Below are 15,678 nucleotides of genomic sequence, written 5' to 3' on the forward strand. Positions count from 1 at the left end.
TTAAGGTGAAGGACACGCAACTGTTTGTTTGTTAATAGAACAGAAAAATTATTTTTATTTTGTAGTAAATTGTGCATAATTAAATCTACCTAAATAAGTTAACTTATTATCATTTTATTTACTCCTTAAATTTGAAGGTCGAAGATTAGTGGTTCTAAATATGCAATGATCATTCTCTTAAATTTTGAAATAAATTAAATATAATTTAAGAGCTAATTCAAAGACGCTGTTTGTTAAAATGAAGCGTTTGATCGGATGACAGATCAATGAATTACTTATCTTTAACATCATTAACAAATGTTTAAGTTGTAAATGTATTCGTTGGAAATGAGCGTAACTCCAAGTAGCGGATTACTTTTATCATCAGTACAGTAGACGAATGTTGCTTTCTTTGTATCTTAACAAAATATGATAAAAAGCAACGCAACAGATCAAATCGGCCATTTGTCTTTCTTTTTTTAAGTATGTCGCATCAAAAGGAAGATTAGTTGCAGTGAAGAGAAGCGACTCTCTCGTCTGCTGCACTTCAGTTGTTTTCTACATTTTGGAAATGATTCATGGCCACTTCAGCCACATAGCATTACCGTAAGATCTTTTTTTCCTTCTACAACGTAGAGATGTACGAGTCAATTCTAGACAAGGTATTGCACTGCATCGAATCAGTAAATTATATTAGTGTCTGGATACGGTACGCTGATATGCAACAATGCATTATGTTATAATAATGTGCTTCTATTTCCGATACGAATTAAATCATCGTCTTTTCTTTATTCTAATTGTTCTGGTAGGCTGCCTGTTTATGCAGGGAGCTTTTTATTTTTTCTTTTTCGCAATTCGAAATTAAGAAGAATTCACAAATTCAAATCTCATTCTATCCAGCTAACCTCTAATATGATGTACTTACAACTTACTCTTATTTTTAGTAATAGTAAGTATTGCAATCGCATCATTTTTTCTTCAGATATTGCATTTTCATAGGAATACCACATTTACAAGTCACCTAAATCCAAACATTGGTTTTTAGAAAACAATTTCTGCTGTTCAAACTTAGATATTTCGTTTTGGGTACTCTCAGGGTAACCATCAGGAATTTAATTATCAAAATTTCTCAATTGAAAGTACCTTTTTACAAAATGAGTTTAATGTTTTGAGATTTTCACAAAAGTGGCTCAAACGATCTTTCTTGCTCAATAAGAACCATTTTTTTTACCCAATATTATATTGAAATGCACAATTTAAAAAATGTATAAACATCATAATCTTGTGGATGGTAATAAGTCATGGGCGTGTTAGTACCAAGTTTTTTTTGAAAATTTTATTAACCAATGTGATACTGTTGACGAAATTCTAATTTCTTAAAAAAATTGGGCAACATTACTAAGAATATTTTCTTGGATACAAGAGAAAGTAAATAAAATCCCAATTCAGATATTTACATTCAGGAAGTTTTAATAAATAATTGGATATTTAGATTTCATATTCAGGAATTCAGAGGCAGAGGTCGCAGAGAATTAGAGGTCAGCGACCAAAGGAGCTGAAGAAGGCGAAATCTCTTTAGAAGTAGAAGTTATGTAAAAAAATAAACGTAGAGTGTACGTTGGACTTGAGTAAAAAGATTGGTGCGTTAGTATTGCTATTTCCTCTACTATAAAATAGCGTTTCCTTTTGTACACTGTGTGTCATATTCATTTAAGGTCCGTGTATAGAGACTTAAGTATTCTTTCTAAAGAGTTACGTCATCTAGGTACTTGATTTAAGAAACAACATTACTCAAAATAAACACAAAATTAGACACAGGAAATTGGCAAGTCGCACTAAAGATGGCGACTTCTTCCAATGATTATGTAAAACTAAGAAAAGTATAATTAATTAATTCTAGAAAACCAATAAATATCTTCTATAAAGTTGTAACTTTCGAAGTTCTGTGTTCTGGAATTTGGTTCACTGTTTCTTATTTTTCAAAGAAACTTTATTTTAGGGTTTTTTTTTGGAGAGGGGATTGGGTCTTAAAGTGTCATTTTTGGATCACATATGGATCTATGAATTTAGATAATAATATAGAGCAGCGTTTCCCAACCTGTGGCACGCGAAAAATAATCAGTAATGGAGGACATAAAAAAGTAAAAAAGAAAAAAAATGAAAGCACAAAAATCTCCTTTCCTATAATTCATAAAAATTATTTTAATTAATAATATTATACAGTAAAGTTGTTAATATGTACAGTAATAAGGTTGGTCTGTCTCAAGATATCCGAGAAAATATAATAGCACATTTAACAAGGATTAAAATTGTCTTTCATGGAGTATTTTCCAAAACCTGAAAACACAAATGATAATTGGAATTCAAACCCCTTCTATACAGAAAATTTAACAGAATTATCATGCGACACCTTAGAACTACTGGCGCGGCACAACAAAGTTCGGTTGGAATGGGTGCCGGGTCATGTGGGTATTGATGGAAATGAAAAAGCTGATTATCTGGCCAGGAATAGAGCTAACACTCCTTTCATTGGTCCAGAGCCTGTCCTGGGGATCACCAGGGGTTCGGTTCGCGCGGCTCTCAGAGATTGGATCTGGAGGGAGCACGAAAAGAACTGGGTGATGTGTCCTGGGGTTAAAACACAGCAAGACCTTGATGCCGTGGCTGTGTAAGCAAAGATCCAAAGAGACCCTGTGTTTGGGCAGAAATCAGATTACTCTGATTACAGGCCTATTCACGGGGCACGGTAGGTTCAAGAAGCATCTGCGCAAGGTGGGGCTTATCAGCTCGGAGCCGTTGTGCAGATTATGTCAGGAAGAGGAGGAAACGGCCTCTCACCTGTTGTTCGATTGCGTTGCAATCGAACGTTTGCGCTATGAAACCTTTGGAACGTTGAGGCCGAAGGAGATAGTAGCGCAAAAAGAACTAGTAGGGAAAGTCCTCGACCTCTTTAGGAGGGGAGGGTTCGCCTACTAGAACTAAGAAGGGACTGGCACAATAAGTCTTCTGTGGCTGCAGTGCCTTGGGGCATAGGTCCCGTCCCATCTACTATCTTATCTTATCATGCGACAGAACTTAAATGATAACTATGTAAAAATCTGCTTAAAGAGACTGATTGTAATGAGTAAGTTCTATCCAAGCAACATTAAATTTAATTGGTACAGGTGTACAGGTAGTTGAATGCTTAAAAGAAATTAATTTAGAAGATTTGGGCACAAATTTAATGATTCTAAAGAAGTACTTTGTAAATTAATTAATAATTTTGAAGAGAAAAATATAAAGCAATTTTTAATTATTTAAAAAAACTAAGATCTTACACTTTACAAAGTTTATAAAACTCCTTTGCAACAGATACATTGTATCTCTATACAAATAAAGATAATAATAATAAAATTAAACACACTCGGAATAAGAAATTTCAAGAAATACAATAATTTTTACCAAGTGGTACAATTTAGCATGATGTCCTACCAAGTGGTAGGCGAGCCAAAAAAGGTTGGGAAACGCTGGTTTAGAGGATTAAACAAATGGCTAAAATTCCGTAAATATTGTAGTTTGATGGCCGGATTCCTCAATTCCTGAGGAGTTTTCCATGCATTTATTGAAAACCACACAATCTTTTTACAATTTTTATGAAAAGTACTTTTACTTATAACTTCTATTGGGTTAGACTTTCCTATAATGTGCCATTCCATTCCATTGTATGGCATTACCTCCGCACTATTAATAATTGTAATTTCATTTATTGCTTATAAGGACTTGGTCTTATAGCAAGAGTTTGATTTATACATAGTTTATTCTGAGCAAAATGTTTAGCTTCCTTACATACACTATCTATACAAAGTTACAAGACCTAACGGTTTTATTTGAAATTAATTTTTCAATGTTATTTTTTGCGGAAGGGGCTTCGCTAAAAATCTTTCAAACTCCAACACGAATTTTTCGTGTGCCTTTTTAATTTTCTAGCCAATTGCAAAGCGGATTCATTCAAACCCTAAATTTTTACGAGACTTACTTGAAAAATGGCTCCAGCGATTCCTTTTAAAAACTTTGTAGAAGAATAACTGAGGTCATTGTCGACTGGAGTTTTTTTTTTTTCCAATGCACTTGCCGGCCACCGGAAAGTGTCCCCTCGTTATGCAATGTCTGCTCTTTGAGAATCATAATTACAGAAGATGGTGTGAGCGTATTAAAACAAAACTGTAACTAAGTTACAGTAGATTAATTTATATTTTGTTAGTTTACGAATCTATTCGCTATGGTCTAGTCAGACAAAAAAATCGTCTTAAATAATATTGCCAAGGCTGTGGAACAATTTGAAATAAATAATCATCCTGTACACTTACTTCCTTTAAATAAAAATTATTCTAGTAATGACTGTTTTCACTTTTGTTATTTTAAACATTCTTTTCCACTTTTGTGTTTTCTGTACACTTAAAAATTCAAGACAAACTTCCTAATTGGTTTAGTGCCGTGAGAATATTCTTCTTACTTTTGTTTACTAATTGTTAATTGTTATCCTCCTTTTTCCCTTCCTCCCCTTCACTAAATAAAAAGTGAATGTATATGGCAAATGTGTTGGGAATAAAATAAGTTTCGTTTGCAACTTTACAAAAACAATAGTCAGCTGCTGATGGATGGTTCCTGGAACGATATAAATTGTCGGTTCTAAGATGGGATAACAGTAAGGAAGGTAACTAGTCAAAACATATGTTTTTAGAAAGTCGAGAAAGTAACATCTTCAGGTGCATTTGCCTATTTGATAAAAATAAATTAATAATAATAATAAAAAGAACAATTACATAAAGCACGTTTTATTTCGGCTGCATTAAAATTTAATTGCCTCTTTAAATTTTTTATTTTAGATGTTACTTTGTGTGTTTGGCTTTTTTGTTTCTAAAGAGAGCTATAAATTCTTAAGCTAGTCAAGTAGTTGAGTTTGAAAGTGAAATTTAAGAAAAGTGAGAGTGTATGAAGTCACGTCTTTGTAAGCGTGCTTAGCAATGAACTTAGAAACGTTTATTTTTATTTTTTACTTCAATTCATTGTAATTTTATTGATGTCGTTTGGTTGTATTGCCAATAAGTTATTTTTTTGTTTTTAATTAAAAACATTAGTACTTTCTCTTAGTTATAGACATGATGAGGAAGAATTAGATAATTGAAATATTTAAATACATTTACCAAAAACTTAGTTTAATAGTTAAATTTGGAAGATTTTCCGAGAAAATAACAGAAAACTTAGATAATACTCTAAATAAATAGATTTTTTTTCTACCAATTTAGAGAATTTTAGAGTCGCTATTGATTCTTATATGCGCATGATCATTGAAAAGACTCCAAGTCCAGTCAACGTAAAACCTTGCCTTAGAAAAGCTGGCTATAGTTTCCCACAACTCTCTTCTTACGTGTTCCAAATTTTAAGGAAAATTCAGTAAATTATGTGTGTTCAGTTCATTAAATTTTAACTTTCCAAAATTGTTAAAAATGAGGTTAACTGATTAAAACGAAATAAAGTTTTTTGTTTTTTATACAAAAATACATTTATTGCCACCGTGGTTTTCGTTTGCTCGTAAATATACAAATAATATACAGAATATAGAGGGAACTGTACAGTCGGGATTGGTTATTGCGTCGCCTAGTAGGGTCCAGAGCCGCTGGGAGGTCCATAGCTGGTCGATGGTCCGGAGGGTCCAGTTGAGCCGTGTCCACCTCCATGTCCACCTCCGTGTCCACCACCATGTCCGCCACCGTGTCCGCCTCCCAGTCCACCTCCGTGTCCGCCTCCGAGTCCACCACCGTGTCCGCCTCCGAGACCACCTCCAAGTCCGCCACCAAGTCCACCATCGAGACCACCTCCAAGCCCACCTCCGAGTCCACCACCGAGTCCACCACCGAGTCCGCCTCCGAGTCCACCACCGAGTCCACCACCGCCACCAACAGCGCTGGTCTCCTTTTGTGTCTTGTATCTGATAAAGTATACTTCTGGCTTGCTTGGTTGGGTTGGAGCAGCTGTTGGTATCGTGATTTCTGGTGCTTCTTCTGGCCTCTTGACCAACACGTAGATAAGTGTTTTCTCTTGATCTTGAGCAATTTGTGGAATAATTGGCGCGGTTGGTGTGGGCGGCGTTGGCGCTTTAATAAAGATGATCTTGTAGTGTTTCTGTGGCGGAGCGATGGGCCCAATCGGCCTGGCTTGATGTACAACTTCTGGCTCTGGAGGTGGTACATGAACATAAATATGTTTCTGTACAGTGGGTGCTCCACCTCCAAAACCGCCACCGAATCCACCCCCGAATCCACCGCCGCCTCCAAAACCACCTCCGGAGCTGGTGAATCCACCACCGAATCCGCCACCGAATCCATCTCCAAAACCACCGCCTAATCCACCTCCATGGCCACCGCCTAATCCACCTCCGTGACCACCTCCATGGCCACCACCGTGACCACCTCCGAATCCACCACCACCTCCGTGTCCTCCACCTCCTGAAACGTAGGAACCGCCACCACCTGATGGCGCTCCATATGAGCTAGACGGCGGTGAATAGGAATATCCTGCTTCAGGCCTGGCGTGTGCCAAGGCAACTACGGCCAACACCTGAAACGAACGACAAACTGTGAAAATTTGCTCCAACTGTTCATCCTATGTTTCGCTCTATGATCGAGAACGAGGTTGGAAAGTCAACGATAGAGTTGTGTTTCTATAGTTACGATATTTTCCTTCATTTCGTTTGTTCGTCTTTTTCAAGGCCTAATATTAGTACTCTCGGTTGGAACATAAATTGTTACAATTAATAGTAGAACAAACAAATAAACTTTGTAAATAGAATAACCCAATTCACAAAACCAACCCTTTCTATTTTTACTTAAAGACCATTTAATGTAAAGCTATTTCTCAAAACGATAGTAATAAAATAATATATTTTTTAAGAAACCCATTTATTTGACTGAAGCTCGAAACAAAAGGAACAATTACTGTGCATCGCTAACAAATTTAAGCATTTTCAGAGATATCTACATTATACTGTTCAAATAAATAAATGATTTTTAATAAACTATCTTGTCGATAACAACACCAGATTTAAATCGGACCGACAAAATCAAAACAAGGCAACTTCAGATAGATTCAAGAGCAATCCGTTTTTTATATAAAATCTGGCCAAGAGATATAAATAATAAATAATAAAATAAAAACTCCAGTGTGTTAATAATTAAAGTGAAACAGTAATATTTTAGTGGGAATATCGCGAAAGGCTGGAACTAAATATAAAGAGAAAATCAGCTGTAATAATTGAATAGCGTTACTTGAGTAAATCATTATGATAATAACCCATCATTCTAAGAGAATTTTAAACGCGCAGAATACTAATGAACAATTTCTCTTCAGCATCTTCGGATTCCAAAGATGGTCCTACCTAACCATTTTTTCTTTTTAATTATTATTTAATCCATCTATTTTTATTATTAATTAAGGTATTTTAATTATCTGCGATCAATGGCACCCGGAGAGCCTTCTTGAAACACTACTGGCTCTAGGAGAACTTGGCAGCGAATTATTAGAGATTTCAAAGGAAAGAAAAAAACTAAAGAGATCCTCAGGATTTGAACCCACAACCTGCGTGATCTGAGCACAATGCACTAACCACTCAACCAATCCTTTCCCTCTAAAAGTGCTTATAAATATTGGATTAAAGAAATATATTTTTTTATTTTTCCGTTTTTCTACAGCCTCATTAACTGTTGCATTTTTTTAAAAATTGAATCATGTCAACAAAAGTTTAGTGCATCACTTTTTTTTATCTAAACAAAAAGTTAGAAAAAAAGATGAGTTTGGACATATCCTGGAGAAATTCATAAATTTCTCCCTCAGAAATGCTGATCAATTTAAAAATTGATTATGGATTATTGAGGAAGAAAATTGAAAAATAATAAATAACTACTAAAGTGCACTTTAATGGTTAGATGCATCCTTTTTTTTGTTAATTAAACTTGAAATGTCCACGAACTTCCGGCGCGTCGGAAGCTGTAATGTCATTTTACAGCGGAAGATGATGGATTTAAAAACAAATAATCTGGCTATAGCGAAGTCAAACAATACAACCGTTATATTTATTTTTTTTTTGAAAATAACGAACAAAACGCGCACTAACACTCCGTGCATTTCTAAAGCGAAATTCGATTATTCGTTCGGAGATAAAATAAATAATTGAATAAATAAATTAAAAACACACTTTTTTAACACTTTTCTATTATTGGGAAAGACAAGATCAATTTAAAATTTTGGGGGGCAAGACGGAAGAGCTTCAAATTTTAATCACTCACCACAAATACCCTCATTCTTCTTAAAAAAAAAATCTCCAACGGTGGTTTGTGTCCCTCACTAGACGGTGTAACTTGTGATGCCCGTACATTTCACTGGCAGAGTTTATATACTGAGGTGGTAAAGCCCCACCACCTGCAGACCGACGAAGAAGAGGAGTAACACCTAGGCCTGAAGAGAAAGACGGCAGAAGAGAGTTCTCCGGGTAGGACTGCCCGGTCAGAGGGGAGCGGGGTCTGATGTACTCCGCGGCGCGTTAAACTTCTTACACAATCTCACCTCTGCACCCTCAATCGTACTCTCTCTTTCTTGCCTGCACTATCCACTCACATTATCCTGCATCAGTTAACCATCCGGACGGCGCTGGCATCCTTAACGTACTCCAAATATCAGCAACGTTTCGTTTCACCTTTTTTTTTTCTTTTTTCACACCGGCACATTTCCTCTGCGTACAGTTTTCAAAGTCATTCAAAGGTAGAGTAGTTTCAAAGCTGATAAGTTCGAACTATTTTATTTTATTCGAACTCAATTTCAGAATATATATTATAACTCTTACAGTACATCTATCCCACTTAAAACCATGCAGTACAATAAAGAGAGACTTTAGAAGGAAGTCTACTCCGATGAATTACCAGAATACCCAATCGAATTCTCAAAAAAAAGGTACTTTATAAAAGTTATTGTTCTCAGGATCCTTGGTAATGTAAACCGGAAGTTTAGAGAAAATCGTAGCAGCCATTTCCCAGAAAATCTCAAATAAAAAAGTGGAAAAATTATTTCTGTAAATTGTTACTTCTGTTTTACGGATAAAATCTTCAAATTTGGAGATATTAATAATAATGTGTGTATTTTTCATTTATAATAAACATAGAACCTAAAAATTCCAACTTGAGATTCAGAACAAATAATAAAATAAATTTTTAAAGAAAAAACTAATAATTTAACTCATCAACCATAAACTTCCTGTATCTACCTGCGCATAAACAGAAACGTATTGTGCTGAATCCAATCCCTACCATTCAGATACTCAAAAAATTGGGGTTCTACTTAACTGCTTCGTCCCAAAAGATCTAATTCTAAACTCTCCTAAAACTGGACAAACGGCAATGTAGTGAGTAGACATCCTCTACTTGACCCAGATTGCACAAACTGCATAAATGCACTCGCTCATTTCTTCTAAACTCTAAAATTCAACCCTAAGAGCTGTCCTCTAACCTTGGAATACGTTTCTCATCAAAATAAAGTTATTATCATCGAAATTATTAGGATTTTGTAAATTCAATGACAAATCCTTATATATGTATACTATGTCACATTTGGAGATTTACTTACATATTTAATTGTTAATAATATTTTATGGATGGTAACGTCATACATCATACTAAAGTAGCACTTTAGAAGCCAAGGGAAGCCTCCCTAATCCCTTTCACAAAGATGTCCTTAATAGAATTTTTCTAGGACAAATGTATAAAATTAAAGTTATGGTGCAGAAATAAGAAACTAACATAAAAAGAATTGGTAGGAGCCGCCTTCGGGATTGCACAAAAATTCAGCTAAAGTACATGCGGGGCTTAACATCCTACTATCAATTAGGTGCCTTGGCCGGGGGTGGAAGCTCCTACTTTACTATAAACAATTTTTTTTTGCCAAATAAAAAGTAGTCATACGCGGGATTCGAACTGAGGGATCTCCCACTTACGAAGCCACGCTCTTGACCATTAGATCAACACCTGCCCCTAGTTTTTGCTTCAATAGAAGTACAAATGAATACCAGCGTTTCAGTTTCCGTCTATTAGGTCCCATATAAGAGTGTACGTGAACTATCGATTACTACCGCTCTTACCGGCTATCGATTACAGCACATTCGGTTCGCTCGAGAGACCAAATCATGAAAATTAAGAGAGAAATTTGGGAGTGGATGACTTCCTCTTTTACTCAAATCTTCTTTCCACTTAAAATAAGAAGTCACCCAGAGGAACCCATCCGGTAATGTTTTGCTTGCAAAATCGTTCAACTTAAAAAAAACTTTAAATCCCTTAAATGCTACCTTGAAAATATAACTCTGCCGAACTCTTGAACATTATTGACGAAATGGAGGCAGTACTGACATTACCAAAACTCCCAAAGTTGCATCCTTCTTAGGGAAAGAATATTCTTCTAAAGTTAAGTAGAGTAAAGTAATCGCCTATTTGTTCAGGCGGGGCTTAACGTCCAACTACCAAATTAGGTGTCGGTGGACGGAGGCTACTACCAAACACACTTTACTGTAAATTTCTTTTATTAACCATTAAATAAAATCCAAGGCCTAAGACCGGGAATCGGACCCAGTACCACAATACATACGAGGGTCGTTTGAAAAGTCCGTGCAAAAATAAAAACTACTTAATTTTTTGGGGTAAACCTTTTTTATTTTTCAACATAGTCTCCTTTTAGGCTTATACACTTCGTCCAACGCTGCTCTAGTTTGTTGATCCCTTCCGAATAATAGGATTAGTCCAAGTCTGAAAAATAGCCATTCGTTTCTGCAATCACCTCCTCGTTTGAATAAAATCTTTTTCCCGCCAGCCATTTCTTCATATTGGGGAACAAATAGTAGTCCGAGGGAGCCAAGTCTGGAGAATAGGGGTGATGTGAAACGAGTTGGAACCCTATTTCCATTAATTTTGCAACCACAACTGCTGAGGTGTGAGCTGGTGCGTTGTCGTGATGGAAAAGGACTTTTTTGTGGGCCAATCGTGGGCGTTTTTCTTGCAGCTCGGTTTTCAAACGGTCCAATAACGATGAATAATATGCACCTGTTATAGATTTACCCTTTTCCAGATAGTCGATGAGGATTATTCCTTGCGAATCCCAAAAGACAGTCGCCAAAATCTTTCCGGCCGAAGGAACGGTCTTCGCCTTTTTTGGCGCAGATTCCCCCTTGGTAACCCATTGTTTAGATTGTTCTTTGGTCTCAGGAGTGTAGTGATGTATCCATGTTTCATCCACAGTGACGAAACGACGCTTAAAGTCCTGCGGATTCTTCTGGAACAGCTGCAAACCGTCCTTGCAACACTTCACACGATTTCGTTTTTGGTCAAGCGTGAGCAATCGCGGCACCCATCTTGCGGATAGCTTTGTCATGTCCAAATGTTGATGCAAAATATTATGTACCCGTTCATTCGAGATGCCCACAGCACTAGCAATCTCACGCACCTTCACTCTTCTGTCATCCATCACCATATCATGGATTTTATCAATGATTTCTGGAGTAGTAACCTCAACAGGGCGTCCAGAACGTTCAGCGTCACTTGTGCCCATATGGCCACTCCGAAAATTTTGAAACCACTTATAAACTGTTCTAATCGAAGGTGCAGAGTCACCATAATGTTTATCAAGCTTCTCTTTAGTCTCCTCAGGCGTTTTGCCTTTCATAAAGTAGTGTTTAATCAACACACGAAATTATTTTTCGTCCATTTTTTGAAAATCACTCGACTTCCTCGATTCAAACGAATGCCAAACACAAAGAAATAGATCGATCTGGCTGAAACTTAGTGTGTGTTCTTCCAAGAGATGCTACTAACTAAACATAACCTCGATACGCGCCAGTAGTGCTATCTCTCTGACTTTGCACGGACTTTTCAAGCGACCCTCGTATTTAGAATAATCTTCTATTTTCGTAAAATCTTTTTTAGACTGGACACATCCTTCCTAACCTCTCTAGTTTGATAACCTTTAGGTTTTAATTTCACCAACACAAAACACTTTTTATCTCAGCATCCTTGATTTGCAGACAAAAACGGCATCGAAATGTAGGGGAATAAACGCAGAGAATAAACTTTCTGAAATAAAAGCAGATCGCAAAAGGAGCATCATAGAAATCAAAAGGTACATTATTTTTAAAAGATGGTTTCCTTACAAAATAAATTCCTCTGCAAATAATTTAGAATTTTAGAAGCTGACAATACTTTATAAAAATGTAAATTTATTTGTGTGAGTAAAAAAAAAAACTAGAAAGACCGCTCAGATAAGTCTAGTTCATAATAAATTTGGGCAAATTAATGAACTAGACGGCGATTTATTAATAGCTAAAATAGAAGAGCTAGGAAATGATATATCGGTCAAGTCTATTAAAATATTTGTTAGACTGGATCCGAAGATAATGGCTGACTAGATGTTCAAGCCAGACAGGTTCTGTGAGGTAATGCGATATTCTTCCTAATATTTGCCATCTATTAGCATATATTTCTATTTACATGTTTTAGACGAAAGTAAAATTAGTTTTTTAAATATTTGTTCACAGTAATCTTCTTAAAAGTAATTATTACTAGGCTTAGTTGTTATTATGTAAGATTGCTACTAAGAAGGGGTTCTTAAGGAATTTAGAATGCGATAGTTTAGGTGCAATATGGTTTATATTGGGAGCTTTTTAAATGAGCTTAAAGCCTAGGATCCTAGCCTACCCATTTACACCTATCCGTTCATCTAATCCAATCTTACCTCGTTGTATCATTCTAAGCCCTAATCCATTTGCCAATCTCGCTAGACGTCCAGCTCGACGCTGTCTGGGCGAATCCAAATGAATTTATGTTTTGCTTAATGAACAAATAAGAAAAAAAAAAAAAAATTAGTTCTTCTCGTACGTCTAAGCATCTTTCTTTGGAGACATTTTAGAATCTTTTCAACTCCTTTAGAGATAACTCTAACAGTTCAGAACCTTGTCTAACCGTATCAGCAATTTATAAAGAAATATGTAGGTGTTTAACAATAAAAGCTTATTTTTAGGGATAAAGAATAGTTATTTATTTAACAAGTGTGGAAAGTAGTACTTTTCCTCACGCGAGGCAGGGTTTGCACGCACGAGCGAGCGAAGCGAGGCGAGTGCAAGTGCAAATTGCCGAGTGTGTGGAAAATACTTGACACTCGAGTTAAATATTATATTTTTTCTGCAACCATTAGATTTATTAACTAAAAAAATTAAAAATTTCATTTTTACAGTCTACAAAAAGTAATTTATTTATTACAAACATTTATTGTTATATTACAATTATTTACATTACTTACGTATTTACATTACTTATTACATTTTCTGCTGTTTCTTTTATTGATGGAGGAGTGTTTTCTAAACAGGCATCACTAGAATCCATTTTAAATTTCTATAAGGTAACACTATAACCTTTTTAACTGTTATAATTACAAATATCTAATTATTTATTAAAGTATTATTTTTATTTCTATATTCCGTTCAATTTTTATTTTATTTTTTAATCTTCGTTTTTTAATTATTTAGTTTACGTTAAATAAGCTTATTAAAGTTTTACAGAAAATATTTATGTTAATAACAAAACTTCTTATATCAAGGAAGCACAATAAAGTTTTTCCACTCACTAGTGAGGAAAGTGACACTAATGGGAATTTTTCCCCACTAGTGTGGGAAGTTGGGCATTACACAGCTGATTTTAATTGAGTAATGAGAACTTCCCTACATGGTTGCAGAAAAATGTAAATATTGGATAAAGTTTCTTATTCCATTATTGGTTGCATTTTCAACACATTTAAATCCAAAATTTGCAAAAGATTTCTATAATATTTAGCATCAGTCTTATTCATAAAACAGGTCGAAAATAAGGTTAATATTTTTTTAATGATTTTATAGCTCCTTACACTAATCAAAAGTTGCATACAAATAATTTTAAGCAGGAAAAAAAGGATGATCTATTCCCGGCAGGTTGAATATGCTAATCAATTAAAGTTCTCTTGAATATAATGCAGTTTTAATGTTAGTTCAGTTTCAGACGGGAAGTTCCGGTTGGAGAAAGGTATTACTGTTTTTGTTTTCTGCTAAAAGTCTTTTTTTACTTTCAGCAAATATGTTACTTACTTTCATTTATTAATTATTATCAATTGAACTGTGTAATTAACGGTGCTTTTTATTTCTTTAATTTTATAAAAGAAATTAGCTAAGATTTTTATTCTTTTCTGATGTTTTAATTACAATGATTTATTACATCTCCATTGCTGTTCTTTTTTTGTTTAATTATTTAAAGGTAATTAAGGAGATCAGATTTTCTATGAACTTTCAATGAAGTGTTTTAAATTTCAAATTTTTTGTGATAAAATTAGGATTTTCGAAAACACTCGGCAGATCGAAATTAATTTTAAAAGCAATAAAATTAAACTAGATTTGAGAAGTACTTACTTGAAACTTAGCCTGCCCTTTTCCTAGATCATTTCCGTTACTATCTGGTCCGAACTCTTCAGGGCTCATGAGGAATTACTTCTCGTACATCTGGAATAAATATTTGCGAATATAAATAAAAACGTTGGATTGCAATTTTAAAGAAAAAGTTCGAAACATAAACTTACTATAAACTAGCTTGACACGAGCGATAACACAAATCATTTACTTTATAACAGAAAAAAAGGTTTAGTGCAGCTGCACTCGAAATGCACATTGAAGAGGCGACTGAAAATGACAATAATTACGTGATTATTTTTTTTTTAAAAAAAAGGAAGAGTAAACAATTCTCAATCGACCCCATAATTTTAAATTTTGGCTAAAGAATAATACATCATTTGAGAAACTAGCTTCTACCAGTTTCGCTTAAGAGGGAGGCCTCGTTTTTGGGATATTTCCGTAATAACGTTAGTATAATCTGGGTTATTGCAAAAAAAAAAAAAATTACAGTTATAAAGGAGTATTTGCCCTATATTTTAAAGAAAATTTGGGAATTTTATCTTTTATAGAAAAAGAGAAAAAAATTGTCAAATTTGGGTGTTTTTCAACGTTACGCTTTTTCTGGGTACAACTGTCCTACCGGAACAGTTTTAATAAACTTAATTAACAAATGCAACAATTGTCACCACAAGTAAATATGATATGAGAGAACACAATTTCATCAAGAGATATTGGCCTGAAGAAGGCACCCAGTGGTGACGCTCCAATATCGGGAACACTTTACATACACAGCTCTAGAGTAGATCGCGAGAGCATCTTCACCTTGGAGGATTGTCCAGGTATCACAGTTTAAAGGTTTAGGGATGAGCTTCTGTGGAGGAATGAAATTTGTGAAAATGATTTTTAGTTAGAGCTTTGACGAAATGGATTTGTGTGGTCGTTATGTCCAGTGGTTTGCTGCATGGAAGATTGAAAAATATTGTTGCGCTTTAATACTAGCATTACAAATTTACGTGAAATCTTCCTCACAATAAAAGCTTACCTGTTTGAATTTTTGATGGTGACTACAAATAGATGAAATTTTGTAGTAAAACAAGTACTAATCAGCTTTTAAAAGTTTTTTATCTTAAAAACGCATTTAAAAAATCAAAGAAAGCTCATCATCGCTCAATACTAAAGTATTGTAAATGAATTATTGCCTAGTAAGTTTGAAGTGAAGATAA

General features: G+C 34.9%; 1 protein-coding gene across 3 annotated transcripts in view; it reads right to left on the minus strand.

Moving 5' to 3' along the window:
• Positions 1-5,537: 5,537 nt before the first annotated feature.
• Positions 5,538-15,678, minus strand: part of TwdlT (TweedleT) — a 74,008-nt gene continuing 63,867 nt past the window's right edge. For 2 of the 3 annotated variants that reach the window (XM_074137434.1, XM_074137433.1), the window contains exons 4-5: positions 14,477-14,566; positions 5,538-6,576 (exon numbers count right to left, since the gene is read on the minus strand). In XM_074137434.1, the coding sequence (XP_073993535.1) occupies positions 5,617-6,576; positions 14,477-14,545 (1,029 nt within the window). In that variant the 5' untranslated portion in view covers positions 14,546-14,566 and the 3' untranslated portion in view covers positions 5,538-5,616. Of the gene's footprint in view, positions 6,577-8,300; positions 8,445-14,476; positions 14,567-15,678 lie in introns of those variants that run through there. The other variant, XM_074137435.1, reaches the window with a different exon arrangement.

The sequence above is a fragment of the Rhodnius prolixus genome, unplaced genomic scaffold (genome assembly GCF_049639745.1).
Source record: "Rhodnius prolixus isolate KJV_2025 unplaced genomic scaffold, Rpr scaffold_5, whole genome shotgun sequence".
NCBI classification, from domain to species: domain Eukaryota; kingdom Metazoa; phylum Arthropoda; class Insecta; order Hemiptera; family Reduviidae; genus Rhodnius; species Rhodnius prolixus.